Source organism: Vulpes vulpes, chromosome 7 (assembly GCF_048418805.1).
Source record: "Vulpes vulpes isolate BD-2025 chromosome 7, VulVul3, whole genome shotgun sequence".
NCBI classification, from domain to species: Eukaryota; Metazoa; Chordata; class Mammalia; order Carnivora; family Canidae; genus Vulpes; species Vulpes vulpes.
Window position 1 is genome coordinate 111,798,125 of NC_132786.1, and position 17,518 is coordinate 111,815,642.

The following is a 17,518-nucleotide window of genomic DNA, read 5'->3' on the forward strand; positions in this document are numbered from 1 at the left end:
TGATATTCTACATAGAAAACCCAAAAGACTCCACCCCAAGATTGCTAGAACTCATACAGCAATTTGGCAGCGTGGCAGGATACAAAATCAATGCCCAGAAGTCAGTGGCATGTCTATACACTAACAATAAGACTGAAGAAAGAGAAATTAAGGAGTCAATCCCATTTACAATTGAACCCAAAAGCATAAGATACCTAGGAATAAACCTAACCAAAGAGGATCTATACCCTAAAAACTACAGAACACTTCTGAAAGAAACTGAGGAAGACACAAAGAGATGGAAAAAATATTCCATGCTCATGGATTGGAAGAATTAATATTGTGAAAATGTCAATGTTACCCAGGGCAATTTACACGTTTAATGCAATCCCTATCAAAATACCATGGACTTTCTTCAGAGAGTTAGAACAAATTATTTTAAGATTTGTGTGGAATCAGAAAAGACCCCGAATAGCCAGGGGAATAGTAATAAAGAAAACCATAGCTGGGGGCAACACAATGCCAGATTTCAGGTTGTACTATGAAGCTGTGGTCATCAAGACAGTGTGGTACTGGCACAAAAAGAGACACATAGATCAATGGAACGGAATAGAGAATCCAGAAGTGGACCCTGAACTTTACGGTCAACTAACATTCGACAAAGGAGGAAAGACTGTCCACTGGAAAAAAGACAGTCTCTTCAATAAATGGTGCTGGGAAAATTGGACATCCACATGCAGAAGAATGAAACTAGAGTACTCTCTTGCACCATACACAAAGATAAACTCAAAATGGGTGAAAGATCTAAATGTGAGACAAGATTCCATCAAAATCCTAGAGGAGAACACAGGCAACACCCTTTTTGAACTTGGCCACAGTAACTTCTTGCAAGATACATCCATGAAGGCAAGAGAAACAAAAGCAAAAATGAACTATTGGGACTTCATCAAGATAAGAAGCTTTTGCACAGCAAAGGATACAGTCAACAAAACTAAAAAACAACCTACAGAATGGGAGAAGGTATTTGTAAATGACATATCAGATAAAGGGCTAGTTTCCAAGATCTATAAAGACTTACTAAACTCAACACCAAAGAAACAAACAATCCAATCATGAAATGGGCAAAAGACAGAACAGAAATCTCACAGAGGAAGACATAGACATGGCCAACAAGCACATGAGGAAATGCTCTGCATCACTTGCCATCAGGGAAATACAAATCAAAACCACAATGAGATGCCACCTCACACCAGTGAGAATGGGAAAAATTAACAAGACAGGAAACAGCGAATGTTGGAGAGGATGTGGAGAAAGGGGAACCCTCCTGCACTGTTGGGGGGAATGTGAACTGGTGCAGCCACTCTGGAAAACCGTGCGAAGGTTCCTCAGAGTTAAAAATAGACCTGCCCTAAAACACAGCAATTGCACTACTGGGGATTTACCCCAAAGATTCAGATGTAATGAAAAGCCAGGACACCTGCACCCCGATGTTTGTAGCAGCAATGTCCACAATAACCAAACTGTGGAAGGAGCCTCAGTGTCTGTCGAAAGATGAATGGATAAAGAAGATGTGGTCTATGTATACAATGGAATATTACTCAGCCATTAGAAACGACAAATACCCAACATTTGCTTCGACATGGATGGAACTGGAGGGTACTATGCTGAGTGAAATAAGTCAATTGGAGAAGGACAAACATTATATGGTCTCATTCATTTGGGGAATATAAAAAATAGTGACAGGGAATAAAGGGGAAAGGAGAAAAAATGAGTGGGAAATATCAGAAAGGGAGACAGAACATGACAGACTCCTAACTCTGGGAAACGAACTAGGGGTAGGGGAAAGGGAGGTTGGTGGGGGTGGGGGTGACTGGGTGATGGACACTGAGGGGGGCACTTGATGGGATGAGCACTGGGTGTTATTCTATATGTTGGCAAATTGAACACCAATAAAAAAATAAATTTACAAAAAAAAGAAAAAATGAACATAAAAACCCTTAAAAATGTTGTCAATCTTTTTCATTTAAGGAATGTTGCTGGACTATGAAGTTAATCAGGTCAAGTATTAAATATCTGTAATAGAATATATTTCCATTTTAACATCAGCAAAATAGAGTCACTAACACCATTTGATAATGAGTAGTCCTTTCCTTATGTTTTATGTAAGCAATATACTGCTTACGCTCAAAAGCCTGTGAATATGTAAAATACATCCAATATCCCCACCATTCTCTATTTAAGTCTCTACAATTATTTTCAGTTTGGCTGATCATGCCAATGGTAAAATCATTCAAATAGGCAAGAATTTTGTGTCTATAAGTAGATGTATTAGAAATAACATGGTTACAAAACTGAACTGCACGTTAATCTTTATCTCACTGTTTTTATAATTGTAGTATATAGTACTATAACATATACCAAATATTCTCACTGAATGGTCTTACCTTAAATATGTGCCATATATGAAGAATAATGCCATCATTAGTCCATTTAAAATAAAAATTACAGCAACATAAAAGCAAGCAGGATCTCCCATTCCTTTAAAAAAAAAAAAAAAACATATGTTCTAACTATAAATTACTTTGTGTGTCTGGCAATTTATATTAAAATGTGCTTATTTTGAAAATGGCACAGATATATTAAATGGTTGCCTTGGTTCCCACATGAATACGTGACACTACCATGGAACAAAGATGAGTACGTGGCAGTAGCTGCGGTGGTTTTCAAACAGGGCTACAAATTCATGGACATGCCTCCCATAGACGCATGGGGGTTCTCTGCTCCTATTTTTGAACCTGGCTGGGCTTATGACTGCCTCAAAAGATGATGGTGGAGGCCATATCACGTGATTTTCAAGGCTAGAAGAGGCCAAACAGTGTCCAACTTGTGCCCACAAAAAGCCTGGCTACTCTGAGGTGCTATGCTATATAAAGCCCAAGGTGCATGGAAAGGCCATTATGTAGGTGTCCCAGTTGACAGTTCCAACTGAGCTCAGCCTGGCAGGCACCCCAGCCCTGGAGCCAGAATATAAGTGAAGCAGTCTCCAATTAATTCCAGTCTTCCCAAGCCACTTGAGTCTAGCAGAAGCCTCTGACATTGTGGAAACAAATTAACCCTGCTACATCCTGCCCAAATTCCTCACTTGCAGAATCCATAAGCATAATAAAATGGTTATTTATATCACTAAGTTTGCAGGAAGTTTAATAAGCTCCAACAAATAACTGGACAATATCATGGAAAGAACCTTGCCTTCACAGCTTTCAATAGGACTGAGTCCTTCTCCTCTGGTAACCGTCCAACATATCTTGGTTTGAAGACCAATCAAGTCCATTATTTTGGTATAAATCCGGTACCAGCTGGCTAAGATAACCTATTTTTTTAAAAAATAGAGACATTTTTTAGAGGAAAGATATTATCATCAACAGTTTCATTACTAGAATAATTTTGAGATATTTTGGTAATTATCAAATTTTCCTTTCCTATACCATCTACTGAGCTCCCTTTAAATCTAGTAAAATAAGCCTCACAATCCCCTACACGGATTTTTCATTGGTCAGTCTTCAACTGTCCACCCATGGGTAAGAATAAAATACAAATACAACATGAAACACATAAGATTTATATTTTTCAAAAGATATAGAATTCTACTAAGGTACATTTAAAAAGTTAAACAAATAGGTACTCTGTCTTCCTGAATAGATCTAATTTCTCAAGATGTGAATTTTCCATCAAATTAATTCATAAACATAAAACAATGCTAAGCAAAATCCCAAGTATCTGTCGGGAAGTGTTATGTGGCAACATAACAAAAAGGAGATTAACTGAAGGGAATATTCTAACAGATATTAAACAAAAAAATCACTTACAAAAATTAAAACAGTATGATACTGGCACAGGAACAGCTAGACAGATCAAAGTAATCATGGTGGAGGCAGAGCAGTGCTACTCAGATCCCCCTCCATGGCCAAACACTCATTTCCCCAGTGGCTGGGAGGGTTGGTGGCTGACAGCTCCCAGTTGAGTCCCTCTCTGGGAACTACCCTCTGCAGAGGAGAGTAAATTCATGACAGGTCACACCCGGACCCAAAGGTGACCCAAAGAAAACCCAACCGCAACCACATTCCGTACCTGACTACTCAATGGGGAGGGCTGTAAAGGCCAGGGGCACCTCTCCTCAGGGTAGGACAACTCTGCAGGGCATCTCAATCCCAGAATTCCCAGTGGGATTGCTTATAGCCTTTGTTGTCACTGCATCATAGCCCAACTCTCCTCCTGCCTTATCCAATTTCCTTTATCCCTCTTTAGGTATTGTCCCCAAAGGCACTCCCTCTAGATACTCCTATATGCAAATCTCCATCTCAAAGCCTATTTCCCAGGACCTCAACCTAATGTAATACAGAACACCAAGTCCACAAAAAGATGCAAGCATATACGTATAATAACTTTGTATGTAATACAGAAAGCTACTTCAAATGAGTAGGGAGAAGATGGACCACCCATCAAAGTGTCAGGTTACCCATGAGACCATTTTGAAAAAATATATGATTCCTATCCCATACTGTTCATCAAAACACAGTTTTGTGTTTCCTATCCCATTCTGTGCATCGACAAATTCCAGAAATATTTAAAATGTAAACAAAAAAACCTAATTACAATAAAGAAGTTTTATTGTATGTAATTGTATTGTATGTAATTGTATTGTATGTAAAGAAGTTTTATGTATTTATTTATATATATAAATACATAAAAACCATAAATTTAAGACTCATAGATATGGTATTTCTGTACAGAAAAAAAATACATACAGATCATATACAACATTAAAAGGCTAACAAAAAGCTGGGGGAAAATGTTTACCCATATAGCATTGTATTAATATCCAATATATAAAAACAAGCTCTTACAAAATTTCAATAGAAATACAAAGGGCATAAGCAATTACTTTTAAAATTAAAAATGCATTTTAATGTATAATATTAAATGAAATACATATATACACATATATATAGGAATGAACAAAATACATCATGTGATTTTGATTTTTTTGCCTACCAAATTGGCAGGGATTCAGGGACATAAGAATTTTCAAAAACACTGCTAGTGGTAATTTTGATTAGTATAATCTACCTAGAAAGCATTTTGGCCACACGTACCAAAATCATTAAAGTATATATTTTGCCAAACTAAATAGCTCCACATCAACAAATTTATGGTTTAGAAAACATAATGGCATACACAGAGATTTAGCTTCAAGGATGCTTATGGCAGCTTTAGAATATTTTAAAAGCTGAAAACTATGAAAATTTTCACAAAAGATGGACTAAATAAACATAGAGAAATTTTGCCAATAACCACTAAAACTGATCCTTAGGAAGAAAAGATGACACAGGAAGATTGCTATAAATATTCTAAAAGTCAAAAAGCACTTATAAAAAAATATTTGCTGTGTGATTGATCCCATTTCTGTAAAAGTAAATGTGTATATGGTCACAGAAAATACTTAATAAGCAGTACATTAATAAAATCACACTGAACTTTGGTGGTCACTTATTTGTCTCTAGCTCCTCTATCTTCTCCCTAGTCAGTCGGCTAACTCATGATTTGGATGGAAGTTGCACTTCTCTCATTCAATGGGAAATGCCTGAGAGCCCTGCTAAGTCTGGGTACTGAGCCTGGGCCTGTTGAGGTCCCCAGAGACCAAGGCAGCCATGGCCCTAACACAAGGATATGCTGTCTAACAGCATCAGCAAGCTAGGAAGGGGGAGTCACAGAAGCAGGGGACCCTCATATCAAATCAAGGAAGATGTTACAGCAGAAGTCACATCTCAGCTTGGCCCTGGAAAATGCTTAGAGCTGTGTCAAATGAAGACAGGAATGCTACAGGAGAGGCTAAAAAAGTTACTGATATCACTGCCTTCCTCCCCCACCTCCTGGGTGGATCCACCTTTCCCCCACCCCCACCCAAAAGAAGTGCACTCAAATAAGTGAAGATTTCCCCATCTGGGATTTGGCAAATGACATGTAATGGTGCTTCCTCGCTATAATTTCTACAAACCCGTGAAATCTAGAATGTTTTCAAATTTTCTAGAAGATGCAATCATAATAGTTCCCATGAAATCAGTTAAAGCCCACCAAAATTTATAATAATCTTTTTCCATATTCCTTTCCAAAAAAAGATATACATCTTCCTTTAAAAAATGAGATGAAATCTAATATATTGAATTATAGCTTATATTTAGAATCAGCATTTAATATAAATAACACTTTAAAAAAGTAAAAAAAAAATCACAGTTGAAAAAGTAACTTACCTCAGGGTAAAGATTGAACCTTTTTAATGTATTAATAACAAGGGGGTATTCGGTCAGCTTATCATTCATAATCATCCATACGCCATTCAAAAATGAGGGTGCTTCCACAATAGTCTTAAAGTAGGAATAATATAGTCCCTGAAACAAGCATATGTTATAGTTAGAACAAAAAGTATATAATCCTTATGCATCTCTTACCAGGTTAAAAAAAAAACTTAAATATACTGTTTTTGAAAAATAAAGCAATTAAGCAAATGATAGCTACAATTATTCTCACAGTTCTTGATCACTAGTACTATGTTAGGTTATAAAAAGAAGAACTACATATTTTAGTATAACTTTGTCTTAATTAAAAGAATTGAACTCAAACTATCTTTAAAACCATTTCAACATTTAAAAAGTAATATACATAGCTCAGACAACACGTATAATTTAAGAAAACCCTGTAGCCTATACTAATTTGAGTGTTAGAAAAAGCTATCTTACGAACAGGGCGAGTGAGTGGTCCACCATGGAACTTAAATGACCATGATCCAAGAAATCTCCCCTAGCCAAAAATGTTTCTCCTGTACTGCTTATTTAGATTCCCAAAAGGTGCTAGCAGTCATCTTTCCTCCAGATTTACATGTAAAAATGCAAATATATTAGGAAGCCTACATGTTGATATAATATATATAAATTAATTCAGATGCCAACTAATTTTACAGACTATTTCCTCTCTTTCCAGCTCAGAACAAGATAAAAACCCTAGAGGACTGGGGTTGTGTGGATAGAGGAGGAAGACAGTAGTGGTACTCCCATTTTGAAGGAATTAGGACAGATATTGAGGTTGGAATAATAAATGGAACAAAAAAATAAGCAAGTACTAGTACTTGCTCCACTTGGGAGGGAGTATAAGTGGCAGTACAGGACGAGACAGATGAACACTGGAAACGAACTTCATCTCTATATAATTTTGCCCAGAGCTGCTCTGGTAGCCAGTACCCATCAGCTATCAAATTCCATACTGGATTTAAGACTCATAAATATGAGAGTAATTTGCATACCCAGATATTTATTGAAAAGGAAAAAAATACAGTTCTTGATATTATGGTGTTTAGTTTTCCTACCATGAGTTTTTAAATATTTCTTACTATCCTAGGTAGAATAATATCCCTTTAAATTTCACATTCACTGGGAATGTGAACCTATGTGGAAAGGGTTCCTTGCAGAAGTAGTCAAGTTCAAATGAGGTCATCTAATATAAATGGTATCCTTACAATAAGAGGGAAATTCAAACACAGAGACATAGGGAAAAGTGGCCCATGAAGACAGAGGCAGAGCTTGGAGTGATGGCATGTTCAATGCCAACCAAGGAACACCAAGCATTGCCAGAAAGCACAAGAAGCTAGAAAGAGGCAAGGAAGGATTCTCCCTAGAGCCTTCAGTGAGAACACAGCCTTGCCAACACTTGGATTTCAGACTTCCAGCCTCCAGAACTCTGAGAGAATAAATCTCTGATTTGTAAGCCACCTAGTTACTATACTTTTAATATGGCAGCCGTAGAAAACCACCACAACTTATCTGGTTTTGAGGGTTTATTTTGGAATCATGTAAACACCTTATTTAATTATTAAATGAAAAAATTTAAATCCCTTAGTATCAAAATAAAAATAAAATAAAGGAATTAACTGCCAAGTTAGAAGACGATTTCAAATAAGTTATAGTCCTTCTACTGCATATCCCTAATAGAATATACCATAAAATCAAAAAGAAATGCAAGAAAATCTTAAAATGTTTTCAATCATCTTATTTTTAATAATACCTTTGGTACTTTTATTCCTTAAAAATAAGTAATATGAACCCAAGATTCTTGGGCTAAAGATACAAATTTAATACAAAGGAAGTAAAAACCATCCAATCTTAATTTTGAATTTTAAAATATGAATATGAATTAGTAATTTAAAAAATTGTTTCTTAACTCTGTTTACTAAAACAGCTTAGTTAGACACAATGACCAATCTAGTATCAAAACTGTTGACCTTAGAACAACACAGGTTTGAACTATCCAGCTCCACTTACACACTGACTTTTTCCGATAAACAGAGTATATGGTACTGTAAATTTATTTTCTCTTCCTTATGATCTTCTTAATAACATTTTTTTCCTCTGGCTTACTTTATTGGAAGAATATGGTATATAATACATGTAACATACAAAATATGTGTATGTATGTAACACACAAAATATGGTTTTGGTAATGTTTCCGGTCAAGAGTACGCTATTAATAGTTAAATCTAGGAGTCGAAAGTTTATAAGTGAATTTTGGACTACATGGGGGTCAGCACCTCTAACCCCTTGTTGTTCAAAGGTCAACTGTAGTAGCAACAAACTTCTCTAGCACCAAATTTGTGGTCTCTAAATACCATCTGCTACCGAAACGAATTGAGGTTCCTTGGAAAATTGGATGATTCCAGGTCTGGAGAGGAAACATCTTAATAGTATCAGAAAGTAAAAAAGCTACAGAATACTAATGAAGGCATATCAAAGGGACACAGAGTCAACTGCAAAGGCTCTCACCAGGTAAGTTAACAAAATGTTACAATCAATCAGATCATAAGGATATACTCCAAAAGAAGGAACTCTACTGATAACCAGAAGAAAATGCTGGGAGACCAACTCATTTTTCTAGAAAGTGGTAAATAAAAGAAAAAAATCAAGCATTTACCTGTCTTACTTATATGAAGCATACATCAGAGAAACCAAATGATTATTATGGCAGAATTCTTTATAGAAAGAATTACAGTTAACAAATGCAGAGGAAAAAAATAATAGAATAGATCATCATGATTTGGTAATCTTAATGAATTAACTGACCTAGGCTGATGGCTGGCTAAGTGAGATCAACATGACAATACTAAAGCCACTGATCAATCTTGACATAGCAAAAAAGACAGACAACCAGATACGATGTGCCTCTTCATACAGTACAATAATAAATATACATCCTTTATGAAATATTCCTGCTAAAAAAATTGAACCTTCAGGTACCAAGTCTCTTATCTATCAATTTTCAGGAAACTTGGGAGGTTGAACATAATAAATAATGTGAATTACTATGGGTAATTCTATAAGACAAATAACCTAGATTCTTCAATAATAGAAAAATAAAAATGGAATTTATAGATTAAAAGACTTAAGAGATACATCAACTAGATGCAATGTACACTGCTTGAATCCTGATTCAAGCCTACCAATACACCAATTATAAGAAGAAAAAAAAAAGCCAATTGGTCATTTAAACACTGATTGATACTTAATGATATTAAGAAATCGCTGTTCATCGTTCTCAAGTGTGTCAATAGTACTGTGGGTAACAAAAAATTCCTTTGAGACACATATGAAAGTATTTACGGATGAAATGATATGATGTCTGAGGTTTCCTATGTGTGAAGGTGTATACAAAAGATAAACAGCGGTGTCACCAGTTGAAGCTGTGGGTTGGGAAAGGGGAGCTTTCTATTTTGGAACATCTTTGAAAATTTCCATGATAAAAAGCTTAAAGTTTTTAGATTCCTAAAATATGACATAAAAACTAACCATTTCAGTGCGAAAAGCCATCTCCCTTTCCAATGTTGAGAGGTGAGAAAAGTGACGATCATTTTCGAAGAGATGTGTTATATGGCTCCTGCAAAAACAAAAGGGTAACAAGCATTGACACTTATACTAAGTATCATTTTTAAAAGAAATTCTACAAGCAAAAATAAAGGTATCTAGAAATTTGCACATAATTTTATAATGAAACTCAAATATAATGGTATCCATATTTGTTTTTCTATTACATGTCGTAACATTTCTACTAAAATTTCTAATAGAAAACACATTCAGATTAGATTTTAAAATTAGAATGAACCAGAATAACAATATTTTAAGTCAAGTACAATAAAATTATAAATTGAACTATAAATGTCATTGGGTTACCATTTCAGAAATGTCTGATTAATGAAATTCATATTTCACTCTATCTAGAAGATTAAAAAAAATTAATCTTCCTCTCAACATGAACACTATATTAACGTTAAGTGAAACAGAGTCTCAAATATAACCTCTTTAATAATGGATCTTTTTTTATTAAAAAATTACATTATTCTGACCTTGATTTATCAATTAAACTACTTTTTCAGACTATTGTGTTGCAAGTAATAATATATTCTCATCCTTATCATACTGAAATTATTTCTTTATATATATGGGAAATAGCTTTGGGGAGTTGTAAATATCTACATAAAATATACCAGAGGAAAAAAACAATCTTACCAGTGCAACACTGCTGCAAAGGCAGCTGAAAGAAAAAAAGAAACTTAAATTATCATGTTAGCATAAAGAAATGTTTTCACTTTATAGAAAAGCATTATAAAGATAAGCATTTGGACTGTGTAATGTTGTACTCTTAGCAACTGGGGAAAGAAGAGTGCCTCTTTGAAAGAAACCCTACGGCTATGCTTTAAAATCCAACAGCCTGGATTATAAAAGAATTAGGCATATATCTACAAATTTCATTTATTCACTCATTCAATAAAATGGGGGCCTATTATTTGCCAAAAACTATACAAGGAACCCTTAGATTGAAATTTCCACAAATATAACTGCCGAAGGGATAGAACCAATGGTGAGAGGTAAATTTAGAATGGAATAAAGAAATGGTGACCCTAGGGCGCAGGACTGGGGATGAATAAAATGAGAGCCTATCACTCTTTATATATTGCTGCAATATCTGGATTTTTATGATAAATTTTACTATTTTTAAAACAAATTTAAAAATGAAATAAGTAAAGAAGGAAGAGATGAAGGGATTGTTGATGCAAAACAAGCAAACATTTTAGAATCTCTAAAAGTAAGAAAAGAGTTTTACTGGAGGCCAATTTAGGACAGCTGCCCAGGAAACACACTCTTCACAGAGAAGAAAGTGCTTCAGAGAATAAACAGTTTTTACAGGGTTATATACTTCTTTACATTTTGTTAAAGCTCAAAAGATTATAGATTAGCATACAGACGGGCAACACAAGTTTTAATGTCAAGGAATGCAGGGAGTGGAAGCATTGATGGATATCTTAAAGACAAGATGGTTTTCCTTTAGGCTACTCATTTACAAAGCAAGTGTATAATGTATGCACGCTGGACCATAAATCAGCCTTTTGGTTTAAACCAAGTTTATGTACAGTCATGCTGACTTAGAAACCTAAAATGACTTCCCTTATACCTCAGGCCTTTAGAAGGTTTTTTTTTCCTCTCATCAGGGCAAAAAGAAAAAAGAAAAGGTAAGGAAGAGAAAAAAACAAGCTAATAATAAAATCAGTCTCATAGGAGAATCAATAGTTGGCTTTCTGTCCAAGTACAAAGAATATATTAAGAGGAATCCAGAAAATACCAATTTTCTTATGTCGTAAGATTCATCTTGTTGCAGGCTTCCGATTAAATAACTAATTGGACTATGAAAATACTCTTAGAAATGAAAACTAGTCTAGATCTTATTGCCTTATTCTTAAAGAAGTATTTATATTTTTAAAAATTAAAAAAATACACTTTATCTAAGAGATACTAATGCTTGTAAAAGACAAAAGGTTACTCTTTCTAGATCACTACAACTGCAAATATTTAACTAGGCTTGTCATTTGACATTTGCTTACATCGTACTTTGATCTTTCAAAATTTTGATATTTCTTGTTGACAAATTTACCATCCATTCCTTTTTGGTTTCTGCCTTTAAAGCCATAATGAAGTTTGGGCTTTATTTTCTCAATAATTTAATTACCATGTTCTGAATAAACCATTCTTCTCTCACAAACTGTCAATGCCATATTTATCATATAGAACACCTGACACACATATTCTGGTAATACGAGATTTGGTAATTTGAGATTATAATTGGGATTTCATTTAAAAATTAATTTGGAAAGAATCCACATGTTAACGATATGAATCCATATGTTCATACCCACAAACATGGATATACCTTCAATTATTCAACTTCCTTTTCAACTGCCATTGATAAAAATCCTATCAGTAGAATATAGTTATTAGACAGTTAACTCATATTAAGTCTTTCTTGTAACCTTAACATTTTTTCTCATAATATCCATGATATCATTTTATTATACCTTACTAGTATTGTTAATGTATTTATTTTTGAAGTGTATTTTTTATTTAAATTCAATTTGCCAACATATAGTATAATACCCATTGTGCATCACATCATGTGCCCTCCTTAATGCCTGTCACCCAGTTATCCTATTGCCCCACTGACCTCCCCTTCCCAGAGTCAGCAGTCTCTCATAGTTTATCTTCCTCATTTTTGAAGTATATTTATTTTGCAATGTATCTTCTTAGATATTTTATTTATTTATTTGAGCACAAGTGGGGGAAATCACAGAGGGAGAAGGAGAAGCAGGCTTCGTTCACACTGAGCAGAGAGCCCAATGTGGGGCTTGATCCTAGGACCTCCCCAGGGACCACAACCTGAGCTGAAGGCAGACACCCACCTGACTGAGCCACACAGGTGACCTTGCAATGTATTTATTTTTTACTCATTTGCTAAATTATTATTAATTCTTATAGTTTTTTGGTTTATTATCTTCAATCCTCTATTTTAAGCAATATTATTTAAAAATGATAATTTTGCTATTTTATACTTTTGCTGTTATTTTTCCCACTTGACAATAATAATAAATTTGTAGAATAATATTAAGTAATTCTGGTAGAAGAGGGCATCCTGTCTTCTACTGACTTCAATGGTAATGCTCTTCACATATGCTTTTAAATTAGCCTTTAAATTCCACAATTCTAGAGTGATAAATAGGATTTCTCAAGGCCATCACCTCTGTACTTCCTCAGAATACCACAATTCCTCAGAACAAAAGTACCAAGTGGTCTTTGGTGCCTTCCTTTAATTCAATCACTGAAACACTAAACAATTCTTGGAGTTCTGGGCATTTGAACAGAGCTCTTTCACAGCCTCCAGGGTCAATTCATAATTCGCCCGGTGCTTTTAATTCCTTTGTTCGTTTCAACTTAGTAGTAATAATAATAAAGCAGCTAACATTTGCATTCTTATTATATGCCAAGTATTTTTAAGGGCTTTACCTGAACTAACATGAGTAACTTGCCCAAGGAAAGGAAGCAAGTAAACAGAGAAAAAGGAAGTTGAGGACAAGAACTCTTACATGAAAGCCACACACTGGATGGCCTCTTGAGGAGGACTATGGGGGTGGGTTAGACAACAGGCAGGCTTTCTTAACCTAAAGGGTCTTATTCCCCTCCTTTTTTTTTTTCTTAAAAGGGGGAGAAAGTCACAATTCATCAATTGATATAAGCAGTTTGTTTTATAGAAACTACTAATTTTTATATAAAAATGTAGAGTTACAGGGCACCTGTGTGGCATAGTCGGTCAAGTATTCTACTCGTGATTTCAGCTCAGGGCCTGATCTCAGGATCTTGAGATCATGCCCTGCATTGGGCCCTGTGCTGGGCATGCAGCCTGCTTAAGATTCTCTCTCCCTCTGTCCCTCTGCCCCTCTCCTCCTTCCCTTCCAAAAGAAAAAAAGATGTAATTATGCTTTAATGTATTCAAAATTGAAAGACGTTTTAAGTGTGCATGTGTGTATATCTACATATGTCATTTGAAAATGAAACCCCTAATAAAGCAGATACCGCCTGGTGAGCATATAATTTAAGCATAAAGACATAAAATGACAAAAACTTTTAAAGGCACCCCTAAAGAGCTTTTCTTGCCTTCTTGCGTATAGAAAAGATTAAAGATGATTTTCTCCAAATTTAGTCCAGTGATTATCAACCCTGTATATAGTCTTTTGGGAGTGTCACAAAATTGATAATCCCTTTTTTTCCATTTTAATACAGATGATATTTTTTTGTCATTCTAAGGTACTGTGGTAAATATAGCGTGATCCTGGGGTCCGGGATCGAGTCCCACATAGGGCTCCCCGTGAGGAGCCTGCTTCTCCCTTTGCCTATGTCTCTGCTTCTGTCTCTAACTCTCATGAATAAATAAATACAATACTTAAAAATAAAAAAAGAAGCTTCAACAATCCAAGCCTATTCCATTAGAAAATGTGTTCAAGGAAAGAAGATTTGCTTTGTAATCTAATTCAAAAGATTGCAATCCTATGGCTGAGAATTCTGAAATGCTCTTATGCTTTGCTGGAAGAACCTAAATTACTAACTCTAAAACTAAATTGGACACTCCTTCCACTTTCTGATTAAAAAAATTTTGCACCAGATTATATGTCACGTTATATCAATTTTCAGTTTCATGGGATGAGCAGCCTCTTTACTGAAAATTGTTCTTCTCCTGTTATTAGAGTCCTGTTTAAACAAACTAGAAGGTAACTCTCTGAGGACAGAAACAGTGTTTTACTGAAGTTTATATTATAGTATTTACCAGAGCTCAACTCAAAATGTTTGCTAAATTAATGGGTACAACTTGATACAATTAAGGAGGAAAATGAAATAATGTAAATCATGTCCACATAATAAAGTTGAATGTGCTCTGATTGATGGATAGATACACACACACATTTCTAACGTATGTAATAGATTTGTGGGTTTTTCCCAAAAAATTTAGTCTTTGCTTACTTAGTGCAAATTAGATACCTCCCCCACCCCACCCCACCCCACGCACCCCATCTATAAGCAGCCTAAATTTCCAGTTCCCCCCTAGTCTCCAGCACAGCAGCAGGCAGCAGGGTGGGACCAACACCCCCAGGTGAAGTCCCCAAAGTCACCCTTGTTCAGCTCCCTCTGACACCCCTCCCTTCTAGCTACAGCTCCCTAAGGCCATTCCTGGCCTTTGTTCTTTTCCTCTGGATGGCCTCACACCAGCACGTCCAGTTGCCTTGAGAAAGCAGGAAGGGGATGCCCCTTGCCCCCCACCACAATGCCTGACCCACAGTGGTGAGCAGCAGGAGGGAGGGCAGGAGGAACAGAAAAGAAATGAGAGAGCTGGCTCTTCCATAGGTTCCCCTCAATCCTCAATCCTTAATCCTTAGGAGCTCCTAAACCCTCTTCCCTCTCTACCCAGCACCCAATCCCTGCCTATACTCGCCTCCTCTTCCAGCCTCCTCCTTTCCCTCAACTTGTCCCTCCTGAGAAGGTGACTCAGAAGCCCAGGGCACCTTTGTGTACATACCTCCCACCCACCATCAGGACTGCTGAGAAGTAAAGCCCCCTGTAATTTGTATTTTTAAGATACCCAGCTGAGTCTCATGGACTCTAGGGCTGGAGGCCCAATGTCCCTTCTCTCTTCCTCCTCAAGGTAGGAGAGCAAGAACCATGAAGCCAAGGTGGGCTGCCTCTACTTCTGTCCTTCTGTGGTAGCCAGCCAGAGGCTCTGCTGCAACTGCAGCCAGCAACAGGTATTCCTGATGGGGAATACATTATCCCACCCATGTTACATTTTTCCCTTACCTGTATACTTCATAACTACTACTTGAAAATTTAGAGCACCATCACAAACTCGTGTTTGGTTCTCACACAGCCTCGGGGATATTTATTTCTATTTTACAAATGAAAAACTGGGCCTTCAAGAGGTCATTTCTTCCAAAGGCATATAGCTGATAAATGACAAGAATCAACTGGAGCCAGATGGTTCTAATTCCAAACCTCCATTTCTTTCCACTGGGATTGAACTGCCTCCTCTCCTATTTGTGGGCATTTGATGACCTCATCTTGTAACAATATTTATATGGAAAAATGTATTCTAAGTCCAAAATTACTTGCAAAATTTAATACAATTTATTCCTAAATTGAGGTTAATCCATACTTAAAGCATTCGAAAGAGTTTTAGCCTTCCTAACCCTCAAGTGACAATAACATAAAAAGAGGTTAAGGATGCTCCCCTTAAATCTATTGGACAAGGTTTCCAAGTCAACCTTGACAAGTTCTATACTCAACTCCTTCCTACTATTACTAATCATTTCTTATTGTTCCCAAGGATCTATTCAGAGTTTAAAAGTTGGGGACACCTGGGTGGCTCAGTGGTTAAGCGTCTGCCTTCAGCCCAGGGCATGATTCTGGAGTCCCACGATCGAGTCCCACATTGGGCTCCTGCATGGAGCCGGCTTCTCTCTCTGACAATGTCTCTGCCTCTCTCTCTCTCTCTCTCTCTCTCTCTCTGTATCTCTCATGAATAAATAAATAAAATCTTTAATCAAAAAAAAAAAGTTTCTTTCCAGGAGGAAAAGGCACCAGTAAATAGTCTCCTTGTTCCACATCAATATCCATCCTGGAGAATGAAGTCAATTTCTAAATGTACAGGTTTAAGCATCTCATCCATCCTCTTGTTTGAAAAGCTCCATGACTTCCCATGGCTCAAACCATGAAGCCCACACTCTGGTCTGTTTCTAGTTAATCCCCATCACACCTCCTTTATGCTGGCTGCACTGGACAATAATCCCCTAAAATACCAAGTGTTTTATGATGCTATGCCTTTGCTTCTGCCTGCAAACTCCTATGTCATCCTTTAAAATCACAGGAAATCAAATGGGGCATTTTGTGGAGCTTATCCTGCCACCCTAGCTAAAATACGTTTATTACAGTACCCAAACAGCTAGTCATGCACACAACAGTTTCTCTGCTAGAATGCAAAGGCCTTGAGGCTGAGCTTGTGTTTAATTCATCTTCATATCTACACCTCTTAGCATTATGCCTGGCACCTCACTGGGCTGAACTGTTAAATGATGATCACCATGTAGGAGAAACTATAGAATGTACTAAATTAATTAAAAACCTAAATATCTAAAGATAATATCTAAGCATTCCAAACTGCTCAAAGAGCTCCCATTATACAAAGGTATACATGTTACAGTAAAATTAATATATTGGAAGAAATCATATTTTCTGCAGTCTGTAGTGCCTAGAATGAAACAGAGGCCAGTTTTTGTGTGGTAAAGTAACAAGTGAAAAGACATCCTGTAGGACCCAGTTTAAGAAAGAGCCTACAGCCATGTATATACCACAAGCTCAGCCCCCTTCTTCTAACACCTAGTTTTGAGAGTTACAAGTGCTCTAAAGTCAACAAGTATCTAAATGTCTACTAAATGCACAACACATTTCCCTAGAAACCAACAACATTAAAGAAATAGTAGCCAACATCAAAAATAAAACCTTTGAGAGATAAGATTTAGGTACATAAAATAATGAGAGAAGGCATTAGGCTTCAAGCAAAAGGGCACAAAGTC

At 36.2% G+C, this 17,518-nt stretch overlaps 1 protein-coding gene across 5 annotated transcripts in view; it reads right to left on the reverse strand.

Moving 5' to 3' along the window:
• Positions 1-17,518, reverse strand: part of DPY19L1 (dpy-19 like C-mannosyltransferase 1) — a 95,111-nt gene that overhangs the window by 67,335 nt on the left and 10,258 nt on the right. For all 5 annotated transcript variants that reach the window (XM_072764718.1, XM_072764715.1, XM_072764714.1 and 2 more), the window contains exons 2-6: positions 10,584-10,608; positions 9,867-9,954; positions 6,288-6,425; positions 3,229-3,349; positions 2,424-2,517 (exon numbers count right to left, since the gene is read on the reverse strand). In XM_072764718.1, the coding sequence (XP_072620819.1) occupies positions 2,424-2,517; positions 3,229-3,349; positions 6,288-6,425; positions 9,867-9,954; positions 10,584-10,608 (466 nt within the window). The remainder of the gene's footprint in view (positions 1-2,423; positions 2,518-3,228; positions 3,350-6,287; positions 6,426-9,866; positions 9,955-10,583; positions 10,609-17,518) is intronic.